Here is a 24458-nt window from a genome sequence, read left to right on the forward strand (position 1 = left end):
TCCGGGGCGCGCGCGCGCCCGCTGCCTCATTAAGGTGGCATCACATAAACGCCCCTCCCGCACCCGGCGCGCCCCGCGGCACCGCCGGGAGCGGCCTTAAGAGCCGAGCAGGAGGGGCGCCCGGGTGGGGGATTGGGTGCTGTGCCAGCGCGAGCACGCGCGGAGGGAACGGCCCCGCGGGCCGGAGCGAGCATGCGCGGGGCCGCTCGGCACGCGCAGCGGCGCGGCCATGGAGCTCGCGGCGGCGCGGGACGTGGTGCTCGCGGCCGTGCGGGGCACGCGCGCCGCCGACCTGCCCCGCCTGCTGCACTGGATGCGCCACTCCCGTAAGCGCCGCCACGGCGGGCACCGCCGGGCAGGGCACAGCACAGCCGGGCCGGGCACCGCCGGGCAGGGCACAGCACAGCCGGGCCGGGCACCGCCGGGCAGGGCACAGCACAGCCGGGCCGGGCACAGCCGGTCGGGGGGCACCGTGCCCCAGCCGGGCCGCAGGACGCGCGGGGCACTGGCCGGGCCGCGGCACTCCGGGAGACCCGAGCGCCGCCCGTCTGCCCTCCCGGCCCTTGCGCCGCAGCTGCCCCCGGGCCGGACCGCACCGTCCGCTCCGTCTGTGCCGTGTGAGGGGCCGCCCGTGCTGAGGACGTGACCCCCGAACCACCTCCCCGCGTCGTGGTCCGTGTAGGGCCGCCCTGGCCCTGCCGCACCTCCAGGGAGCTGGGTGGGGGCTTGTTCAGCTTCACACGTGTTGACTCCAGCCTTTCAGAAGTTTGGAAGTAGCTGTTTCCGATGATTTGCAAAGGCTGCTTTCCCCACTTGATGTCATCTGAAGATAACATAGCATTGTGTTAACTTTCTTGTTTGTGCCTGGATGTAATTTCATCGACGTACTGCAGTCAAGTATCTTGTGGCAGATGGAGAAAGGAAATGTGGGCCAGTGCACAAGCTGTTAATTTGCAGTGAACCAAAGGATGACACGGAAAACTTCAATAACAGGCAGTGCACTAAAGCTGTAGGCACACAGTGCCGTGCTGAATAAACTGACTAAACGCTGCTTGGTCCTGGGGTGTAGGTGCATTTGGCCATTGCCATCGGAATCTTGAAGGCCCCTACGGTCCTTTGATCCAGTCTCAAGCGTCCACTCTGTGTGTGTGTGTGTCCTGTTCATTTATGATTGCTTGCTGGAACAGTAAACCCCCATGATCATGTGTTAGAGAAATTCATCATATCATACATTACTTCCCAAGTCATGCCCTGCTGTGCTGGGATTATGCTTCCTGTTCAGGTCTTTCCTTGCAGTGCTTTCACTTTAGGGTGGAAACATCTTCATAAGTAAACACACGGGGACTGTGGTGCAGAGGCTGGCTATGATACTAAGAAGTTGTCCAGCTGTCCAGGTACTTGGGCTGCAAACTCACTGTTACCTTGTGGTTTGCGGCTCCCAGGGCCACTCGGATGGAGAGGCAGGAAAAGTCCTTCCTGGGTGGAGCAGGCCCTCTGTTGGATTTACAGGAAGGGAACTGGTTGGGAAAAGTATTTGCCCTCCGTGATGGGCATGCAGGCCTCCTGCCCAAACAGGTTCTTTCCCAAGAGACACACTGCCAGATATTTCAGAGCATCTCCGAGTCAGCCCACATAACTAGATGGGACTCCCTAAGACTTGAAGGCTGAATTTTGATGGAAGTAGTTAGTGTTAATTGTAAATAAACATTTTCTCTGTGTGTGGATGTACACACACATGTGTACATAAATCTAAACGTGTGTATGTCTACATACATATATAGACATAATACTGGAGCAGTCTGCTGTAAGCAATATTTCATGCCTTCATTTTTGAGTCCTTGGCTGAATGCAGGAGCATGCTCTGCTTGCTAAACAGTGCTTGGGTTACTGTAATTAATCTTGTTAGAGATTCAATATGCTCTAATATAAAAATTCATTGAATTTCATAAGCAGTTGTTGATATTGCTTGTTCATTTAAAATAAATCAGCACACCTCCTATAGACTATATTACTTTGGATGGGGTGCATATATGGCTTTCCCAGCTTCCTGACTCCTTTACAAATACAGTAAAGCACATGAGAACTTACTAGTGGAACTTGAAAATGCTGAACTGTTTTAAGTAGGAAACTAGTACTATTTTCTCTGCGTTGATTCTGTGATTGTGCTTTACCACTGGCATAGGAAAATTTTTAGGCAACAGCATAGTTTATGTAGTTCATGTAGAGTTTCCAAAATCCTTTTCAATGAATACATTTAAAGAAGTTTTTCATGCTATAGTTTCCAAAAATTATCACAGGTGGTTTCTGTGAAAGGTAATATGCTATGGTTCCCAGCATCTACTAGATTATGATATCTCAAATATTTTTTTCTGAATTTTAGTGATCTAGATCTATGCCTTTCTATGAAAGGAAACATAAACTTGCTTCATATTTACTCTTCATAATTAAGATGCAAGCTACAGTGTAGGTTAGCTTACAAATTTTGAACTACTTTGTGGTACATCTTGTGTCCTATTCTTATATTGTTTGCATCAATAGTGATTGCTGCTGCTTCACTCTGTACATCATCTTTAAACTAACAAAACTAGCTTTGCAGTTGCCATTCAATGGCTTTTCAAATCATATGCTGCAGATCAGAGGACAGAGCAGATAGGATATGTAGGGCAATCAGGATCAAGCAGCTGGACTAATGAATATAATCTCATCTCTAGTCTCCGTGACAGGCCATCTTCAGAATCTTTTTTTGCTCTAAGATTCTTTGTTTACAGGCTTGTGCTCTGACAGTATTTTATATTAATTTTGTCTTTCATGAAAAAGTGTTCATTGTTAATATCCTAGCTGGATGCTATTAGTTAATATTGTGAGAAATCAAGTTGCACTTTAGGCATCTGCATCTGTGGCATTTGCTTACACTTTGTGATTTTATTTTTTGTAGGGCTGATGCCGTATAGAGCTGCAGGTAACCCTCCTCATTCCCAAGTGTGTCATCTGGGACATGTGCCTTAGGCTGATTTTATTTCCCAGATTGCCACATTTGTGGAGAAACGTAGAGCCTATAGAATGTGGTCAGATGCTGCTGCTTGTAGACCTTACCAGTTCCTGAGTCGATTGATTATGATGTTTTAAGGAAAAGTATTAATGTTTTCCCAATTCTTCTGTTCTCTCGAATTGCTGCAGTCTCCCTCTCTACCATACCTGTGTGTTTACATGTAAGTGTATGGTAGTGGACAGGGAATTAGTAAGCTTTGTGCCTCTCTGTAAGAACCTTACATTGTTAAACAATTAAGATGTTTCAGTCCCTCTTTGGGTCATTAACCTGCTCCTATTTTTCCAATCTGCTTTGTCGGAATGGCTGTGTCTTGTTTATTTCCAGTTCACTTTTTTGTCACCCTGATGAATACAGGACTGGAGTACAAGATAAGTGTCTCTCCCTGGTTTTATTTTCTTGCAGCATTGAACAGTGAGTGAGCAGAGGTATTTCTCCTACAGGTCACATTCTTTCAGCCTTTTTGTAGTTTCTTCAGAGATGCAAATATTTTGGGTGATATTACCAACATGATGCTTCTCTTTGTATTGTTTCTCTGAGCTGCTTCTTTGGCTGCATCCTTGACAGTAACTTTTACTGTGGTTCCCCACCCCACCCCCAAATTGTTGTATTTGAATATCTATACTACCCATTATAGCACCTGAGTAGTGCTGTGATAATTGATACTGGTTGTACTTAGGATAGTGAGGAGCTGGTAGAGGTTTCTGCTGTTGTATCCTGGATAGTGCTGGGGAATACGGTGTTCTCCCTGTGCAGAGACAAGACTGTTTCATGGGAGACACTAGAAGATCAGCAGATCTCTGTGCCACACAGAAATAAAAGCTGAGTCTTTGGCAATACAGATGTAGGAAAGAAATAAACCTCTGATGAACAAAACTAAAAAAGTTACAGGGATGGGGAGATAATATGCTGAATGAAAACTAGGATAGGATAAATGTAAACAAAAATGGTATCCCCACAGACAAATAGTTTTACTGTGGTAAGAGGGTTCCCCCCCTTCTGGATCCAGTTCTGTTTCTGTGAAGATGCTGAGCTTACAGTTTTACCTCCAGCTAAGGAGGACTGGGCATGATTCCAGTGTTAGCAATAGCCAGGCATTTTTCCCTCCCTCATGTCTCTCTGTTACAGTGTACCTGCATCCCTGGAGTTAAGCTCTGTATGAAGTGGCTGCCCTTTAGGACAAGTGTTGTTGCAAAGACAGCCTTATTTATTGTTTTGATTGGGTTAGTCTTCCTCGTAAGGGAGATGCTCCAGTCTCTCAATCATCTTTGCAGCCCTTTAACATGGTTAGTGTTTTCTGACTCACAGGCTGAATGCATGGAATACTATTGCAAAACTTTAATCAGAGACAAATTACTTAATAGTAAAGCAAGTTATCTAAAGTAAAGACTCTTATGTATTTTGAACTGAGAGAACATTGAACATGTTCTCATGCCAATGATTTCTGACTAACCTTCCTGAGCAATTACGGGAATGTGAGTGTATACAAGATTCTGTTCATTTTTTTCTTTTGTATGAGTACAAAATAAAATAACCAGTCATGCTGCTTTTTTTTTCTTTTTTTTTTTCTCTTTTGGGGTATTGCAAGTTTTAGAAATTCCAAACCTTTATGTGTGATGGAAGCAGACTCCTGTTGTAAAGCAGCTGCTTAGCAACGCTGCGTTGCTGTTTCACAATCAGCCAGCTCTTCCCACACACTGCAGTGACATGTACGTCATTTCACGATGACTCGCATTCCAGCTTGTCTTTTCAGTTAGTCTTCAATCTCAAAGAAAATTAAATAATAAGAGTTAGAAAGAAGAACAGGAACCTTTGGTGTCTTAACTTTTTTATAATGGGATGATTAATGCCTTAACCATGGCCCAGAAGTTCTGGCTAAGAAAACCTGGGTGAAGCCCAAGGGCTAATTCAAACCACTTGGGGAAACCCCCCTGAAGATCCCCCTTAGTGAGGTCCCAGCATCTGATGTGTGGCTTCTGAAAGAATGTGTGCATACTCGTATTTCCACTCACACCTCCACTGCCCAAACTTTTAAGAATTTTCGGTAGCAGAAGAGGTTGCATTTGATAAGAATGGGTGCTGGAGGAGATAGCAGTGAAAGGAGGGTTGGTCAAGCTGTTTGTGTACATGAACAGAGAAAAGGGAGTCGGAGAAAGTAAATACAGGAATCCAAAGGATCTGATTGAAGTCTCCAAACCACTCTGTTTATTGGCAACTACTGAATGCTTTTGCTGTGCTTGACACTCCATTGCAGATTTCAAAGCCAGTCTGTTACAAAGTTATTGTCAGGGAAGCTCAGATAAGGTGATAAGATCCTTTATGCTTTCTGGGTTCTGTTGTAGAGTCTAAGATAGATTAAGAAATAATTTTTCAGTGGGCTAAAACTGACTGTTCTAATACTAACTTTTGATTTTTTTTCAGTCATTTAACAATGTAATAAAAAATCATGCAAACTTTCCAACCTATGCATTTCATTAGAAGCTTTTAAATATAAAGCTAAGGTGATGTACTGGTCTGAATTGCTGATTATTCATACAGTACTCAAAATATTCAATATCAGAAGTATTAATAATTGAATAATAAGTCATTGTAAATATAAATTACTGTTAAACAACCTCTAATCAAGTACAAATCAGGTTTTTTCTTGTGGATTCACTTGTACTGGGAGCAAACCAGCTTTTTAAGAGGTTTTAATCTTGTGATTTGAAAATTGAAGGCAGTCAGATCTTTGAGTTCAGGCTTTTAAAAGGCAACGAAGGAGAACTATCTGACAAAATTAACCTAATTGGACCATGGAAGATGTGCTGGTTTAGTACAGTGTTCTGCATGTAGAAAAGAAACTTCTCATCATAGGAACTGACCAAGTTTGTCCAGCATGTTCTGTTATGTCCTGTATTATCTAGGCGTTAGCGTGTTGACAGACCTGCCAGGAAAAGTTACCAGATGATATTTTCACAAGACAAGAAGAGGAGATAGTATAAGAAAAAACTTGACGCTTTCAATATTTCCTTTCAGTACTATTGTCACTGAAAGTGAAATTAAAGTGAAATGAGTATCTTTAAAAAGACTGAAAACATAGGCTTCTGCAATGTGACAAGTACAGTACACTAATTTTTTGTGTGTGCGTGCAAAAAAGCAATTTAGTACAAGGCTTCACATCCAGATTGGTCAAAGTGATTTATCCAATAAAATATCCTTCCAGAAGAGATAAAAATAACACTGCATTGCCACATTATTCCACTATTCTGTTTCATAAAGTCAAATGGGATGTTGCCCGTGAATCATCAACTTTGGGAATTGGCAATAGTTTACTTTGTTGTGACAAATGATACTGGTATGGGAGAGGTCTCAAGAGTACCGAGTACTTGTAAGTTGCTAGTCACTAAAACTTAGTAGTGGTCAGGAAAACTAGTGATTGTAAAATAGGTATGTGACTTACCTTGTGTAAAATTAACTTTAAAGCTTCTTTCAATTAATCAATGTAAAAGACTCAACTAATAAAATAAGCTCTGATTATATTTCTGTTGGAAAAAGACAATTACTTTCTACCAATAGCTGAGGATGCTTAGGGATAGAATTCCTGAAGTACTTGTTATACTGAGGTCATATTTTGCTTCTCAAATTGTTTAGCCAAAAAAGGTGATAGTAAAGCTTTAGAGATGTGGTACTTCCTCCTTGACGTAGTTGTTCAATATTATTAAAACACATTGAATTATTAAATTAAAATTATGTTAAATAACACAGATGTTAATACTTGCTGTTTACTTCAGTGAATCGGCATATACATCTAGAAGACCATAAGGTGCTTACTGTTATGGTTGCCTTTGCTAAATCCTCATCTTTCCACGTGACACATAATCTTCTGTTGTCATTTGGAAATCATGCATTGCTTGTCTTCAGTCAGGTATTTTGCAGTGCCAGGGTGTTCAGATGTTGTTATAGCGGTGCTCTCTGTATGTGTGAGGCTTTGTGATGTTTTCTTAGCTTGTGTAGAAAGGCTGAGTAGCACCAGGGTGTTAATGAGGCTTTTTGCAATGTGTTAATTAAATTTTATAAATGCATGTTGAGTAGATCCAGTGGAACCGGTTTTTGAAGCAAAATACAAACACTGCACACTCAGACTTCCTCCATAAACAAACGATTGTGATTCATCTTGCAGCGTTTCATGAATTGTACATTTCTTTCCTGGTTAGTTGTCTGTTCACAGAACATGGGTTGGCTTGCACACTCTCCATTTCATATATATAACAGGCACTAAAATGATATCAAAAATAGTTTTCTATTTTTGTTTCTTCTTTGAAGATCCTTTGTAAGGTGATACTGAGATTCTCAAGAGTGAACCAACCATTTGTTAAGCACAAGGGCAGAGCTGATAGCAGAGATGCATATTTTCATATTTGGCACCCGTGTTTCCTACTTGATGGCAATCTACAAATATTTACATACTGCAAAAGTAAATGAGTTATTGTGGTAGCTGTTGCTGTTTCTTGCTTTGACAGGAGCAAGAGAACTCTCTGCATCAGAGTTCACTCACTGACTCTACAGGCAAGTGTGGAGTGTTGAATATGCAGCTCCTGCTGCAGCTGCCATTTTGTCATCTCAGAATGAGTGTGTTCAGACCTCCTTCTCCTTCTTTGTTCCTGCTTATTATGCTTTACAGTATTAACTGAAAGTTGGAAAGAGGCATTTCCATTTGTCATTTATTTTTCGCTGTCAGTGTTTCAACAGTTTTTCATTTGAGCTGCGTGTGTGTTGTAAGATTTTCCTTAGGACCTGTTTCATACAGAGCATACAAGAACTGGTGTGTGTCATATTTTGTTTCGTAGGAGGAGCTCAGAGGGCTCCATGTAAGATGGGCAGTGACAGACACTGTACTAAACGAAGTCAAGGCAGGGAAGGGGTATTCTGGATTTGAGGAAGATGGGTGTGCTCCCTGTCTGAAGGGATCCATTTCCCTGCTGTGGAGCTGGGACACCGAATAGTCTGGAGAGCCTCTGCCACTAATGCTGGCCAGGAAAGGTCACCCAGACCAGGAGGGAGCAGGTCCTGTTGACGCATTAGCTCTGGGAGGAAGAGAGCTGAAGTTCTGTACTTGCAGTGTGACATGGCAGGCCTGGTGGTCTAGGAACACTTTCTGCATTTCATTAAACGCTATATATGAATTTGATACTCTTAACAGGCAGTATAACAGCTGGATGAGCTCTCTTGCATAGTAATAGTATTGTTTTAAAGCAAGGACCAGATGTAGAGGCTTATTGCCCACAGGCACTGATCTGTACAGCTGCTAATATCAGCTTTCTGCTCTCGTTCTGTCTCTAGCATGATTTTTCCCCTTGTTTCCTCAGATGTTACCCACCTCAGCAAGTTGGAGCCTCTGCACTCTGAGGGTGTCTTGTGGTGCTGATGGTCCGAGTTGAGCTGCAGTTAGATTTGCCCACTTTCCCTTCCCATAATATCTGGGTTTACTTCTGTGCTTTGTCATTCCATAGCAATCTTCTCAGAGCTGATCAGAAAAATCCTTCACTGCTTCTGGGATGTTCATAACAAATCTACAAGTTGTTGGATGATGATGGTAGTTTAACAGGATGGGTGCTCATTAGAGGTTTCAAAGTAAAATGCTGACAAGCTGGAGATGCTGCATTGCACCTGTTGTGTTGGTGCTGCTGATGTTGCAGCTGCCACCTCTATCCCTTCCTCAGTGTGAGATCTGCATCTCTTTAGGAGCTGAGGTTCTGGAGAACTTGGCTGTGAGCGCTTCAAAACAGTGAATTGTCTTCCTGTCATGTAACAACTGCCAACAGTAATGGCCCATCAGGGCCTTGGAGTGTTACTGCTGTACATTAAATAAAGTATAAACCAAATATATATTAAGGGAATATGGGTAATTGAAAGTTTCCGCTGCTTACTATGGGGAATTCAGGATTATTTGTTGGAGTCTGTTTAGGCACACGTTGAAAAACCCATTTACATTTGCACTCTTGAGAAAGTGTCTTGCACCAGTGGATGAGGGTTTCTTTAATCATATTGTTCTTACTCCACTGCTTAAGCAAAAAGCCTTTCAGAAGCATTTCATAGTTTAAAGCTTAGCTGGTCTCTGTTTCCTATACTAGCCTTAAAATTTCTCACTGTTTCTAGCCTTTCCTGTGACCAATAGGAAAGATGAAGTATATTAGGACAGAGAAACTTGTAGCATGTTCTGTAGATTTAATTTGAACCTGCTTGCCATCGAGCTTTTCTATACTAATAGAATAATTCCCACCTGGAATAGCAATGCTAAAAACATTGGGTTTTTAAAACACCTGTAAAAGCTGTCAGATTTTTTTTTTTGTGAGCAATGCACGTGTATGTAGAAAGCACATTGACTGCCCAACATGGTGGCAGTCTAAATAGAACAAGAAAAAACCAGAAGGTGTGGGGAAGAGAGGACATTCTGTTGTTAGACAGGAATTAATAGATGAGTTTAGTATATTTTTTCAGGATTAGATTTATGGTTTCTTTTTGTTGTTTTTTTGTTTTTTACAGGTATATAGTTTTGGCCTGAGATATGCCTTAGTTAGAACTAGTTCAGCATCCTCAGAGCAGTGAGATGTCCAGACAAAGAGGAATTTCATCTACTTCTTTTGAGGAAAGCATAACAAAAAAGGAGCAGAGTACAGGTGTAAGTGCTGAGTGCCAGTTAGAAACATCGTACTCTTAACATTGAAACTGGGATGTGTGAGCAGGTGTTGACTGCAAGATGTGAGAGGTCTGCTTAGTGCAAATAAACCTTTAGCTGCAGTGTCTGGTCCCCAATCCTGAAGGTCATAAAGGATGAGAGAGTCTAGAAGATCCGAAGGGAAATGTTGAGAACGATCACACTCCTAAGGAAAAATGCAGGAAAGGTCTGGATCGGCGAATCTTGTTTCTTCTAGAAAAGATGATTGATGTGACACATGATAAGTCTTCAGAGAAGTAACTGGTTGGTGATGTAATGGATAGGAACAAACTTCTGTTTTCATTGCGAGTAGGGCAGAGAGTACTGAGTTTAAATAGCAGCAGAGGAAATCTAGATCAGTAATTAAGGAAAATATTCCTTTCTAATAGTAAGGGTAGTCAAGCACTGGAATAGATTACTAAGGGCTGTGGAGTCTCCAGCACTAACAGTCATTTTTAAAAGAACAGCTTGGAGAAGTAGTGACACTTACTGTTGATCAGCCTTAGAAGAAGAAAGTGACTTCACAAGGTTTCCTTCTCAATTTTTTTCTAGATGTCTTAAAAAAATTGTGTTAAAGTAATGCACGGATATCCTAGAAAAATAGCAAAAATTTACAGTGGGGCTTTGCAAAAATGTACTGTTTTACATCCATTTCTATATTCTTTCCCACTTAAATATTTTCATAGTTTAAGTTACGTAAAATGTACTGTGAATTGAACTGTTGAACTCTGCATTATCCCTGATTTTTTTGTAAATACTTTATTAGAAAGATCATGTGTATAAAAAAACCCTTATGTATTAAAAAAAATCAAAGCCTGCATTCAAGCAACTATGAGTTTTATAATTTCTCCAATAGTTCAAAAACATCTTTGATGTTTTTATATCTTAAGCTGAAACAGTATCACTTTGGTGGCAGCCCAGACCATCACATATAAGTTATGAGTTTATAAATATGAAAATAATTTGAGAATTCAGAAAAGCACTATTAGTTTATTTTAAGTGGCAAAGTTATTACAATCCAAAAATCTCATTGGCTGGACAGGCTAACAAAGACTGAAAAATGCATTTGAATAAAAAACTTTACCCATCTGGTGTTGTTTATGTCTTGCAACTGTATTGTACTGGTCATCACTTAGTCCACATGATCTACATTTGATTGTTCAAGGGCTTTTGTTTGTCTTGATTTATAGATGACTTTGATGACCTTGTGGTGAGTAACAATGATGTTGTGCTCAAAAATATCGCTGAAGATTTGCGGAATCGTTTACCCATTGAGGCAATGTTGACTTCAGAACATCAGGCTGTTCAGAAAGTAAGCTCATTATAATGGTCTGCTTTTGCTGAACCACATACTTTATTCTGATTTAATTTTTAGTCGTAGCTTGTAATAGAGAATGAGCACTGGGTTGAGGTACAGGAAATCTCAGTGTGGTTCTCAGGTCTGTTGCTGCATGTTTGCCTGAATCCAAGAAAGCTGCTTCATAGTTCTTAATACTTTGATTGTAAGTTGTTTGGCATAGCTTTCATTCTGTGTGGTGTGTCACGGGGATCTCTAATGGTTGCTCCTTAACAGCCCCCTTAAAGAAAACAGAAATGCAGGGCCAGGGTTTCACTGTTGCCATAATGTGGGCAACCCAATATCATTTCCAGCTCTTTTCATGTTCTGATAACTCAGAAAGAAATGAGCTGTGAGTCCTGTGAGTCCCAACTGATCTACTTTTGATTGAAAGTGACATGTTCATCAAGGATGTCTTGAATGAGGCATAAGGCATGAAGATGAGAATAGTTATTTGAGGCTGCGAAGCAAAATTGTCCTTTTTCCTAAGTTTAGGTTGCATTCTCCTCATTAAAGAGAAAAGGCTTCCTTTAGCCTGTACCTCCTCTATAGCCAAGGAAGCACTAAGGAAACAAAACTTACATCAGGTCCCCTACCCAGCTGTTGAAACCAGCTTTTGTTTTCCTTTGTTAACTTCCACTTACCGGTTATTTCAGTGGAATTTGATGATCCTGTTTATGTGCAGGATTTCTGCTACTTAATTTTGATTTGTTACTTTTGCATAGGGAAAAACATGGATCTTGGAGATTTTGGGAAAGGTAGGATGGTAGGACAGTTAACCATGTGACAGTGTAAATGAAATTAAGAAACTTGGTTTTGCTTTTCTAAGATTCTGTTTCTCTTCTCAGATACGCCAGCATCCATTGCCCATGATTCATGTTGATGCATTCCTTTATGATGATGATGTTGTTGATTCATTATGTGAGGAAGGGAAAATGAGTAGGAGCTACTGCACAGAGTGTGGCTCATACAAAACTGCATCTTTGGGTAAGTGCTCTTTTGGGAACATGAGAAACAAATTCAGTTTAACAAAAACTGGTTTGTGCAGTGACTCAGCTGGACAACAACATCCGGCCAATGGAGGACTTTGTCCAGACTGGTACAGTACACAGGCCAGAATTATTTCCCATAATCAATGGAAGGAGACTCCTGCTCATGTAAGTTGAATTCATTTGCAGTATATGAGTGACACTAGTTGCCCCCAAAACTGGCCAGGTAAGAGGCAGGGCTCTGTACCACTGGAAAGGAAGATGCAAGAGGAAGATAATACTGTAGGAGTCCATGCAGTAGCCTCAGTCTCCTCTGACATGCTGAAAAATGGTGGCAAGCTTGTCTGTGGTGTGGTACAGATCAGTGCTCTTGCCAGCATAGCACAGGCGTTGAAGGAATGGTTTATATGGAGCACATTCTGTTCCTTAAAACCCTGGAGTTGAAATTTAAAGCTATTAATGTCTGCCCATAAAAAGTTTTGCATGAATTGTGTTGAGCTTTGGGTACCATGTTTCCGTTTTTCAATTAAACAGTTCCAAGTTACTTTGTTCTGTAATATATGTCACTGTGCAGGTGATTCGGTTTCATGAAGGATTTCAAAATTCTCCATGTTAGGCATGGAATCCCCAGACCTGGGACAGATTACCTGGCAGGCTACCTTTGATCTGCAAACTCTGGTGTTCCAGGAGCACCAACACTAGTTAAAGCAGGAAACCGTGCAGGTTTTCAGTGGTGATAACTCCTTAGGTTATTATTTCATTGGTTAATAACACAGTAGTTAGTACTGCCCACCCAACACCTTTGTTCTGTTCTTATTTCCCAGAGTTTATTTCGCATTCCTTTTCCCTCATGGAACTGAAGTTTCTTTATCAACATGTACTGCCTGACCTGACAGGAAAGGTAGTGGTTGACGTTGGCTCCAGGCTTGGTGCAGTGCTATTTGCGGTAACTTCCAGCATAGGAATTCATATTTTTTACTGTGACAGATATTTTCCCTCTTCTCTGACTACCTGCTCTTGTACTCCATCTTGGATAGGTCATTCTGAGAGGCACCCTTGACCTGACTCTCTGAATAGTATAAGGTGCTTTTCACAAGCAATTTCAGTTCTTCCTCTCTTCCTCACAAGAGGGAATACAAATGATCTTGCTTATGGAGAGGAAAAGTCTGTTGTCCAACAGAATAGCATATTGCTGTCACACATGCTGCTCTTTTGCTAGTTTCTGCTGTCTCTTTTTCATAAGTTTGTCCTCTTATGTCTTGACCATGCCTATATATAGATTAGTTATGTTAAATTCCTTTATGAAGCTGACAAACTGTTAAGGCGTATAAAGGAAGACTTTGATATGAATTTGTCTCCAAAAACATATTGTCCTGCTCTGTGTTTTAAAATGCACATAAAATACTTCATCGAGAAACTTGAGTGCAATTTTGATTGCTTTTGGCATGGTTGGTGCAACATATGGCCAACAGCAATGCAAAACACACATTACTACTTTCTTACAAAAGTCAATGGCTGTTTAGGGCTTAATCTTGGAAAAACTTGAGCATGTAATTCTACTCATCTGAATAATCTAATTTTGGGACTACTCAAATGAGGAAAGTTACTCCCATTTTTAAATATTTGCAGCATTGGGTCCTTAAATGGTAACACTTTTGCTAGATGGAATTTGTTTTCAAGTACTTAAATGCTTGTATTATTATAGTAGAAGATACTCTCAAGTAAAGCACTCTTTTAGAAAAGAGTTCTCCTTTGTAACATGTTGTTGCCATGGAGTAGGGGTGGCTTCATCTTCACAGGTTGCTTTTGTACTCTCTGAGTTGAGTGGTTTCAGAAAACATTAATAATTAAGTTGCAGTACATGGGTATCTCAGATATTCTGTATCTTCAGCATTGTTTGTTTGTCTTTGCCACTGTTAGCAAAGTGTAATTATTGTGTTCAGTGGAGAGAGTGACACGTAAAGCACAGTCTTCATTAGAGCCCTGTATGCTCAAAGATTTGTACCTTTTCTTCCCTAACATCTCCAGCAAGTTTCCAAAATCTCAGCCTGAAACTGAACTATTTTTTGGACTTATTATTAAGGCATAATCAGCGTTTTTTTTCATATGCACCTGTATGAAGCATCTGAAAATGTCAGTAATACAGTAACTTAGAGGTGCTAACAAAGACTTTGTATCAAAATATCCCACATAGGTTATCCTCCGTTTTCACTCATTTTGACTATATGTTGTGCCTCATGTTTTTGTTTTCTCTTTTCTTCCTATTTTCTTCTTCCATTCTCCCAAGAACAAAAACATGCACTCTTTTCCTTTGGCACTATTTTTATAACTTGTTTTGTACAGCTTTTTTCCTCCTTAGACTATTTTCCATCTGTTTTGCAATTGAAGTTGGAACTTTCCTCTTCTTTTTGTTATTTTGATGTGTCTTTTTGGATCTCACTAAAATTCATGAAATGTAAGTGGCAATTGCCAAATCAGGGGCTTAGCTCCGAAAAATACATCACGTCACATCCACTGAAAGACATTTCTCAATTTTCTGTTTTAAAATGTTTTTTTAATCTTGTGTTTTATTCTTTTCTTTTTAATAGAAAATTTTGAATGTGTTTTAAAGGCATTGCAGTTACTAAATTTCCTTTTCCTAATGTAGGGTTATCTTTATAGCTCAGCATCCCAGCTCTATGGAGTAGAAATCAATTCAGACTTTTGCCAGTTGCAAGAAATGATGATTATAAAATATGAGTTCATTGACAGAATAAAGGTAAGTAAATATATGTTTTAGTTTATGTACTTTTAACCACTGTGTACTAGGTATCCTGTTTGTGTGAATGGCTGGTAAATCAGCATTCTGAGATGTTTCTGCCTTTGTTTGGTTCTAAACAAAGGCTTTGCATTAGGAAAAAAAAATCTCATATCGAAATATGAATTACTTAGCCTTTTTCCTAAATGGACTTGCCCACTGGTTCACACAAAACAGATATATCTTAGCTGTTTCCCCCAGTGAAACCAGTGACATTATTGCCACTCACTTGTGTGAAAATGAGTGTATAAAGAATTTCTGTCACTAACTCACAACTAAATGTCTGGATTTGCAAATTTGCATCTAAGGACACCTAAAGGACTTAGAGCTATTGGTATTTCCCTTCATAGAATGTCAGTGCAATGTACCTTCCACAAACAAAATGGGTTTCAAACAACGTGATAACATTAAGGGAACAATTTCCCTAGTCCCATTATGGAAAGAACTATTATTTTAATCAGGAAAGTAATTCCTTTCTGGAGGATACCAATTATTTTGTTACCAGCAAAAGTTGGTAAGTGGAATATACTGGTTAGATTACTAGCTTTAATTCTGTTTTTTATGCATATGCTCTTGAAAGAATTCACACAAATTACCGAGTGTAGTAATTTCTTGGGAATTAAAGTATTTTAAACTAGAAAGAAATAATAAACATAAAATATTTAACACAGGGTAAACAGTATCATTGGGTTGCTCAATTCAATCCCAGTGGCTGACAGTTCATCCATAACCTTGGCTTTTGCATATGTTTTGTGTTCATAACACCTTAGTGTGATGAAACCCAAAGTACAGTTAGGAACTCTGTCGAGTTAATTTGGTGGAGCTGGAGATCTAGTAGCATACTTTTCAGCCTTGTATATTCTTTATTATGAGATTATTTTTTGTTTTCCTTCACACCTTGTAATGCTGCTGCAGTGTTAATTTTGAAGCATAAAGATAGAATGATAGTATGTTTTCAAAGTAGTGCCTGAGGACTTGGCTATTTGAGTCTCCTTAGATGCTAATTTGGTCATGTGACTCCTGTTATCACGCTGCTTTGAATATTTCAATCTTAGATTTTTATTTCACCCCTAAATGAATCCTCTCCAGATATACGTACCAGCAGGACAAACAGTGAGAATCCCATTGCTGATGATAATTTATGACACAAATTTGAAAAACTCTTAAGAGACCCTTCTTAAATAGCAATTGTTGTTTTCAAGATATTATGAATTTTTATTAGACCATGTTCCTAAAGGACAGCAAAGTGAAATGGTATCTTTAATGGCTAAATCTCTGAGTGAACCTTGTGTTTCATTGGTCAACACTTGGTTTGTTAAAGTACATAGAAGGTTGCCCAGCATCTTTTACCATTTGAGAAAACACTTAAATACTGGGAGGAAAGTAAACATTTCAACAGATCTTAGGAAACTTGAGACCTCAATTCAGAAGTTGCCTGTAATTGTGAAAGGCTGGTGTGTGTTCCATGGGGCAATGGGGCATTTTAAAATCAGTTGCTGGCTTCTCTGTTGTGCCAGCACTCAGCCAAGCAGATCAGGGGACTGGTCCAGCCAAAAAGGAACCCAGTAATATTGACTGGAGCAGTACCTGAAGCTGGCTCATGGTGCAGTCACACATGCTTATGTGGGCCCACCTTCCCCAGCAGGAATGAGGATGTGTCTGTAGAGAATGAGGTGCTTAGGTCACTTTGGTCAGCACAGTCACCTACTCTGCAAATGCAGAGTAATTTTAAGTTAAGTATCATTCAAGTCAAGGAAACATCAACATACTTTCAAAGTTTCCAGTAATTTAAACATCTTTCTGAATTGTGACTTAAAATATTAGGACCACCATTAGTAGTGCATTAAGAAAATTTAGTGCTAACCACTGGTGGAACAGTCCACCACTCACTGTATGGATTAAAGGGCTGCTGCTCAGGTAGGGTTTTTTGTACAGAAATTTGGTGGGTTTGTTATTTTTTTCCCTTTGAGGATAAGAGAGTAAAGATAGTTTGTTAGAAGGAGAAATACACAATTTACCCTACCAACAAATGTTGATATATTGTTAAGTGGTCAAAACATTTTTCAACAGGCTTTAAAAAAAACAACTACACTTCTGTCAGAATTAAGAATTCCTCTTTACATCTGTCCAATATTGGTAGGATGTGACAAAATGTGAAATGTTGAATCCATCAGGTTAGTATATTCCCAGCCTGACCTAGTAATAGATCAGACAGAAAGAAAATAATTTGTTCAGATTTTCTGATGATTTTCAACATACAAGGATGCACTTTCAAACAAAATTTGTGGAATGCAATATTCAGATCAGCTTTCTGTCTCTTATCACAAAAGCACAGTCTGGGTAAAGCTGTAATTTTTTCAAGGCTAGAAAGGAATGCTCTGAATCAACACATCATAAAATGGGTAAAGTTGGAAGGGACCACAGTGGGTCACCTGGTTCAATCTCCCTCCTCAAGCAGGGCCATCCTAGAGCTCATGGCATAGGATTTTTTCAGACAGTTCTTGAATATCTTCAGTGAGGGAGACTCCACACCCTCTCTGGGCAACCTGTTCCAGTGTCTGGTCACTTGCATAGTAAAGAAATTCTTCCTCATATTCAGGTGGAACTTCCTGTCCATCAGTTTCTGCCCATTCCCTCCTGTCCTCCATCTTCTTGACACCCTCCCTTCAGATACTTATAAACATTGCTAAGGTCCCCTCTCAGTTGTCTCTTCTCAAGGCTGAAGAGGCCCAACTTCCTCAGCCTTTCCTTGTAAGAGAGATGCTCCCGTGCCTTAATCATCTTTGTAGCCCTCCACTGGACCAGGAGCCTCCATGTCTCTGGAACTGAGGAGTCCAGAACTGGACAGGGCACTCTGGATGTGGCCTCACCAGGGCTGAATAGAGGGGCAGGATCATCCCCCTGGGCCTGCTGGCAATGCTCTTCCCACTGCACCCCAGGATACCACGGCCACATGGCACCCTGCTGGCCCATGGACAGCTTGTTGTCCAGCAGGACCCCTCAGTCCTTCTCTGCAGAGCTGCTTTCCAGCAGTTCAGCCCCCAGCCTGTACTGGTGCAGGGGGTTATTCTTGCCCGAGTGCAGGACCCTGCAGTTGCCTTTGCTGAATTTCCATCTGTTCCTCTCTGCCCACCTCTCCAACCTGTTGAGGTCCTTTTGAAGTGCTGCACAGCCCTCTGGGGTAGTGACCGCTCCTTCACCTTTGTGTTGTCTGTGAACTTGTTGAGGAGGCCTCTGCCCCTTCATCCAAGTCACTGATGAACAAGTTAAACAGTACTGGGGCCAGTATTGAACATTGGTGGACATCAGTAATGAGAGGTGTGCAAGTAGACCCTGTGCCATTGATTATGACTGTCTGAGATGTGCCACTCAGTCAATTCTGAATCCACCCCACTGTCCACTCATCCAGTCCACACACACTGAGTTTGCCTCTGAGGGTTTTGTGAGAGACCATGTTGATGGCCTTGCTGAGGTTGAAGTATACAATATCCACTGCTCTCCCATCCAGGGAGTTGTTTCATCATAGAAGGCAATACATTTGGTCAAGCATGGGTTACTTTTACTGAATCCACACTGGTTACTACTTATCCATTCAAAAATTGTTTCTGTTTACATTTCTGCTCAGATTTGGGATACAGAATAATAGAATATCCTGAGTTGAAATGAACCCACAAGGATCATCAAGTCAGATTGATATATTTCTTTGTCTTTAAGATGAAGTGAAACATATCAGAATGTTAATGAGCATCCATATTTCTCTTATCTCACCTATTGTGAAAAATGACATGATGTGCTGATATCCTTTTTGTTAGGTGAAGGTAGATGAAATCTAAACAGCTCCTCCTATGCTGACTGGAGAGGTAGTTGTTTAGTAAGGTAAAGCACTTGCTGTCTTCCAGTGACATTGAGCTTCCTGCCTTTCCAGCATTTCCAGTCCCAGTATGTGTTATGAGAATTCATCTGTCAAGTCCGTGTCTGTAGTGTCTTCTAGCTATAAAACCTCAGTAACCCACTGACCCTGTGAGATGCCTTTTAATATCCTCCAACTAGCTTCATCTGTCTTAGCTCTTTTCCTGAAATCCGTGAATTGGTCATAAAATGTGGGTAAGTGAAGTGTAATGGCCATCACATACATCATCTCCTCTTTTATGGCACACAGAGTTCTAGGCCAAAATTCAGATGTACTTCTTTCACTTAATAGAATGGATCAAGTATTTTAATTGCATAAATCTGATTTTGCTTTTCATTTTTTAAAGATTATTCTGGTTATTTACTTCAGTTTTATCTACTGTGAAGCCAGTGAAATGCCCATTTCTGCAACTGCTTCAAAATGGAGCAGGTGCTGTATTTGGCTAACAGGCAGACTTCATGACTACTTGAAGGTTGTATTTGTCTCTTAATTTATGCCTTGTGAAATTTTTCTCCTTCAGGTGGTTCATGCAGACATCCGTACTCAGGCTTCACTTCTTCAGGAGGCTGATGTTGTTGTAATGAATAATGTCTTTGAATATTTTCTTGACAGACGGGAACAGGCCAGGTGAGCTCTGTGTCCAGACAAATTACCCATGTCTTTGGCAATCTGTGTGTAACCTTGTGAGTTATAGAAAACCTTAAGGTTGTGCTTTTTGAAGTCACATACATAAGTTACATAAGGAAATTGTTTTAAACTATGTACATTTAATTGTTATACTTAACTGCTAAGGTGTTACACGGTTGTTTATTGTTGAACCCACTAAACACTTCTGCTTTGTTTACCCAAACCTTGCCCTGAATTCTTGCACTGATCTGTTAAACTAGTATATTGCTGCTAAAGGATCTAAAATTACTGTATCAGCATAAAGCTTAATCTTCAGATTAAGACTTGCCTTGTAGATGTCAGAGCTTTAATATAGATGCAGTGCAAAGCATGATTATTAATGATATTTCTAATAGATCTTCAAAAGGATGTGGTAGCAAACACACGTGTGGCTAAGGTTCTTTTTCAGGTACAAGACCTTCACAGATGAACTTTTGCTAATTCAGCAGCATCAGTTTAAAATGTAAATAACTTGATCATCTAAAGTTACTGTTCCTTTAGAATGGGCAGTCAAAAAGAAGGAGTACCTGTATCTCCACTGTCCCAGCCAACTCTGACATTCTCTAGCAGTTCCAGCTAAGGTTTGCCCTGCGGCCCTGGATAACAGGCAGTAACGTCAACCAGAGATGCACAGAGTGGATGGGTGAAGGGTAGTGGGTGTTTCACAATGCCAGGAGATACATTTCCAGGCACATGACTGAGAATTCATTTGATTCTGTGACATCTCAAGGATAGTGGTTTAGTGTTGCACTGGCAGGATGAAGACAAATGACATTTGAAGAGTGCTTGAAATTAAATTCACTTTAGTCTGAATTGCTATTCTGTGAGAAATTATCTACCTTGCAAAATCAGAAAAAAGGAACACTGGGGCCTATATTTAAATATTCTGATTACTAATGTCTTAAGAGAAGTACTTTGTCAAAACGGCAAGATGAGTATATATATATACACACACAAATCACAGCTTGTGAAGCTTATTTAAAACACTGTGCTTACAGACTGGATTTTCTTCAAACCCAAAAGTTTAAAGGGACCAAATGTTGATGTTTAATCCTAGTTCAAAGTGAAGGTGTTGACAATACCAAATGACATGCATGTATGTGTCAAAAAGCTACAAAATCTAACATTGTAAGATTGTATATTCCCTGTGTTTTTAATAGGAACCTCAATTTTGTGCATGCAAAGATATTTGCTTAGATAATGATAGTGACTCATAAGCATGTATTGCAAGTCTGTGAGCTTAGTCTACCTTTTAGATTCATTGTATATCAAATGTAGGGCTTTTTCCTTCAAAATTGGTGACCTACTTTTAAATGTTTCAGAGCTTGGGAATTTATTGCTTGTAATGTAAGAAAAAGAGGGTCCTTATTAGTGACAGTTCCAAGTCTTCAAGAATCACTTTCAAAGCTCCAGGTAAGTTGCCTCAGCCAGTTTTAGCCAACACACTTTGTCATTTTCTGTCACAGTGAGGTTAGCTGCTTGCCAGTATTGCTGTAAGGAAGGACATTTAATTTTGTGCAGAGATTAAAAAGTATAGGACTCTGGATTCTGTTTACAGGTTGACCACCAATACATCTTCCTGTACTTCTATTGTCCCCACCAGTAAAATGAAAATCCCAGCCTGTATCAATATGCTGCATAAATAATTGTATTATCACATTTCATTAAAAATACCTTAGCTGAGGGGTGAAACACTTGAACATTTCCAGGGATGGTGACTGTGCCACTTCCCTGGGCAGCCCTTTCCAATACTTAACCACCCTTCAGTGAAGAAATTCTTCCTGATGTTCAGCCTGAACCTCCCTTGGCACAGGTTGAGGCCATTTCTTCTTGTCCTGTCACTGGTTGCCTAGGACAAGAGACTGACCCCCACCTACTGCAACCTCCTGTCAGGTAGTTGTAGAGAGTGATAAGGTCTCCCCTGAGCCTTCTCTTCTCCAGGCTAAAAACCTCACAGGACTTGTGCTCCAGACTCTTCACCCACTCCATTGCCCTTCTCTGGACAAGCTACAGCACCTCAATGTCTTTCTTGAAGTGAGAGGCCCAGAACTGGTCAAAGGACTCAAGCTGCTACCTCACCAGTGCTGAGTACAGAGGGACAATCACTGCCCTAGTCCTGCTGGCCACACTTATTTTCATACAGGCCAGGATGCCACTGGCCTTCCAGACCACCTGGACACACTGCCATCAGACTTTTTCCAGGAGTAGAGGTAGAACTTCAGAAAGATAGATGTATTTATAGACTTGTAGAAGCAAAACTTTGTCCCTCATTAGTTCTACATTTGCACATTGCCTTGAAACATGACAAACTGTTGTGTTAAGCCAGTGGGAGAAAGGGACATATTAAAGAAAGAGCAACCCTGAGGATACTCTGTTTTCTGACCTCCTCTCTACATAGAGAATTACTCATAACATGCCAGCATGAGCTGTTGGAAGTACAGATTAGGGAGAGCTGTGGTCTCCCAACTAGCCAAGTGATTACCATCAGTCTTGAATCAGTGACATGGTTTTAAATTGCAGTTAGAAACAAACACAGTGACAGTGCATCTTCCAAAGATGTTGAATGCCCTGTGCCTACTGCTGTAGCAACCACTTCTGATGGACCAACCTCTGCTCTCTGTCCACTCTACCAGGTAGAGTATGTGTGTGATGCCTAGACAAATTCTGTGGCCTGCCTTTAGTTAGGAAACAAAACAGATCATACATGACAAGGTTATTTATAAAGTGACTTGCTCGCCTCAGTAGCCAGCTTTAGAGAAATGGAATTGCTTGTTGCCTGTATGCTGATGAGTGAAATAGATCCTCAGCCCCAGGAGCAGCAGTGATGTCATTTGACCTTTTCTAGGAGCAAGCTGTGGTCACAGAGCAGCTGAGAAGTCCTTTGCAGCCTTAATACAATTACTTCCTGGGTGTAAAACAGAAAAATACCTGTGATTCTTCCATGGTAGTGTTAGCTGCTCCTTCAGCCCTTCTGTCTGAATGTTGTCCTCTGATCAGGATGTTTGGGGCTTATACAAATGCATATAGAGAGGCAGCTGTAATGTGCTAGCAAAATATCTAGGCTATTGACTGAGGTTTTTTTTTTAATGTTATCTTTATTCTCTCCTATTTAAATTTCCAGAAATGAATTTATCATTGCTGTGTAATTTGGAATGACTAATCTCTTGTATTATATCTTACCTTCTTAATGTTGTGCTGACCTTGAAACTCCTGCTGTTCTCAACATGGTGTTAATTTAAGGATGTGTTTTCATTGTTTCAGACAGATATACAGCTCAGCCAATGGGTTGAAGAGATGCAGCTAAACTATGATGCATATTTGGAAAAGGATGTTGACAGAGAAGCACTGGAACAAATGCATTTATATAAGATTCTCTAGTACTGACAAATTTACTAGTATCCTTATAATATCATATATTTTGGGTCTAAAATGAATTTGAATTGATTTGTGTGAATAAATCAGGTCAAAATTTATATTGTGATTAGTCTGAGTCATATATGTTGTTTGTAATGGCAAGTTTTCTTATGGAGGCATTTTGTCTCAACAGAGTATTTTGACTTTTAACTAGGGATATCCTCATGGATCAATTTTTGCAGAAATGCTACAAAGTAGCTACATACTGATGCTGAAAGAATTTTTCATCCCTGGTACTGTGCACTGCCAATGTTTCTAAATATATCAAACCTAAGAATAGTGAATCATTATTAATATGAATTATAAGAAAGCATTTAGCATAATGTTACTTAAAAGCTGTAGTGCTGTTTTGTTTTGGTATAGACCATTTATTATTATCAGTAATAATACTTATCATCAACAGCATTAACTTTCGTGTTCCTCTTATGGAATTTGTAGGTTTTCTTTCCAGTGTCTGCTTGATCCTGGGATTATCTACTGTCATCTGTTATGAGAGAAGCAAGTTCATCCATTTAGTTAGTTGTCCTTAAGGTGGGTATTAATATAAAATACTGAAAGACACTGAGGAGTCATTGAGAATTAATACAGCAAGTCTGGGACAAGGGAACTCTTTTCCACCTCCTGCATTTCTGCTGGGGATTGTAGGAAGTGTAATAAGGGGTTAAGAAGCTGAAAATTCTGAACAGGTGTCACAGCTTAGCAGAGGCTTGGTGATGGCGTAAAACATTGAAAATTCCTAACAGAGCCTTCTCAGAGAGAAAAGATCCACATACGCCCACCACATTTATATTTAGATTTTATGTTCTAAGGATGTGAAGCTTTTAGTCAGCTGAAGAATGTTTTGGATTTTAGCAAACATTAACAATCCAAGCGCAAAAATATTAACTTCAGGAGTTTTGGACTAAGTGTGTTGTGAATTTAGAAGCATTGTTAAAAAGTTTGCTGCACAGGTTCTGTCTAGTGGAAATGGGAAAACATTAAATTGGAGTTAAGTCTTCAAATTATTTACAGGTCAGTGACTTTAATAATTATGCTGTAAGCAGAAAAGATCAGTGGCCTTTAGGCACTCACTGACATAATAAGTAAATGGCACTATAGAAAGGAGAGTGATTGTTAAAAACTTAATTTTCATGGTCTGTTTGGAGTCGAAGAGGATGTTTTAACTTCAGTGATACCGAACCATTGCCCAAATACTGTGTTGAATGTATTCTTCAGGCATTTAAAAATGAACAAAGATGGAAAACTTTTCTTTAAATGTTTATTTTATTAAAGTACAGTAACTGAACTGTTGATTACTTAGTTGTCATTGAGAGAAGTGCCCCTAGAAAAGAAACCTAGGACAGGCTAAACAATAGGGTGGAGGTAATGCAAGGTTAATAGATCTAACAAGGAGAGAATAAAGATTGAGAAAAGAAGTGTGTGCGATTCAGAATGAGGAAATGAGCACTCTAGTAATTGGTACAGTGGAAGCTGTGACTGAATTGGAGTGTATAAATAGGCTGCTATAACAGGAAGGCTGTCATAAAAAGCTACTTCATAACCCTACTATGATGTGAGAAGAAAACACCATGTTGGAATGTTTCTACTTTTTCTAGAGGTCCTGCAA

General features: G+C 40.2%; 1 protein-coding gene across 2 annotated transcripts; it reads left to right on the forward strand.

Moving 5' to 3' along the window:
• Nucleotides 1-44: 44 nt before the first annotated feature.
• Nucleotides 45-24137, forward strand: LOC139673029 (uncharacterized). Of its 2 annotated transcripts, none has more exons than XM_071557938.1 (8): nucleotides 45-326; nucleotides 10931-11052; nucleotides 11925-12063; nucleotides 12890-12966; nucleotides 14713-14823; nucleotides 19293-19399; nucleotides 20761-20851; nucleotides 22700-24137. In XM_071557938.1, the coding sequence occupies exons 1-8, from the start codon at nucleotides 230-232 to the stop codon at nucleotides 22814-22816; spliced, it is 861 nt and encodes a 286-aa protein (XP_071414039.1). In that variant the 5' UTR covers nucleotides 45-229; the 3' UTR covers nucleotides 22817-24137. The 2 variants fall into 2 exon arrangements, with proteins under 2 accessions (XP_071414039.1, XP_071414038.1); XM_071557937.1 differs by having other exon boundaries at nucleotides 47-326; nucleotides 12890-13011.
• The last annotated feature ends 321 nt before the right edge of the window (nucleotides 24138-24458 follow it).

Source organism: Pithys albifrons, chromosome 6, assembly GCF_047495875.1.
Source record: "Pithys albifrons albifrons isolate INPA30051 chromosome 6, PitAlb_v1, whole genome shotgun sequence".
NCBI lineage: Eukaryota > Metazoa > Chordata > Aves > Passeriformes > Thamnophilidae > Pithys > Pithys albifrons.

Coding starts and splice junctions, on each gene's coding strand:
- LOC139673029 (XM_071557937.1), top strand. CDS start 230: ATGGAGCTCGCGGCGGCGCGGGACGTGGTGCTCGCGGCCGTGCGGGGC. Junction 14,824..19,292: donor AGTTCATTGACAGAATAAAG/GTAAGTAAATAT, acceptor TTTCTCCTTCAG/GTGGTTCATGCAGACATCCG. Junction 19,400..20,760: donor GACAGACGGGAACAGGCCAG/GTGAGCTCTGTG, acceptor TAAATGTTTCAG/AGCTTGGGAATTTATTGCTT.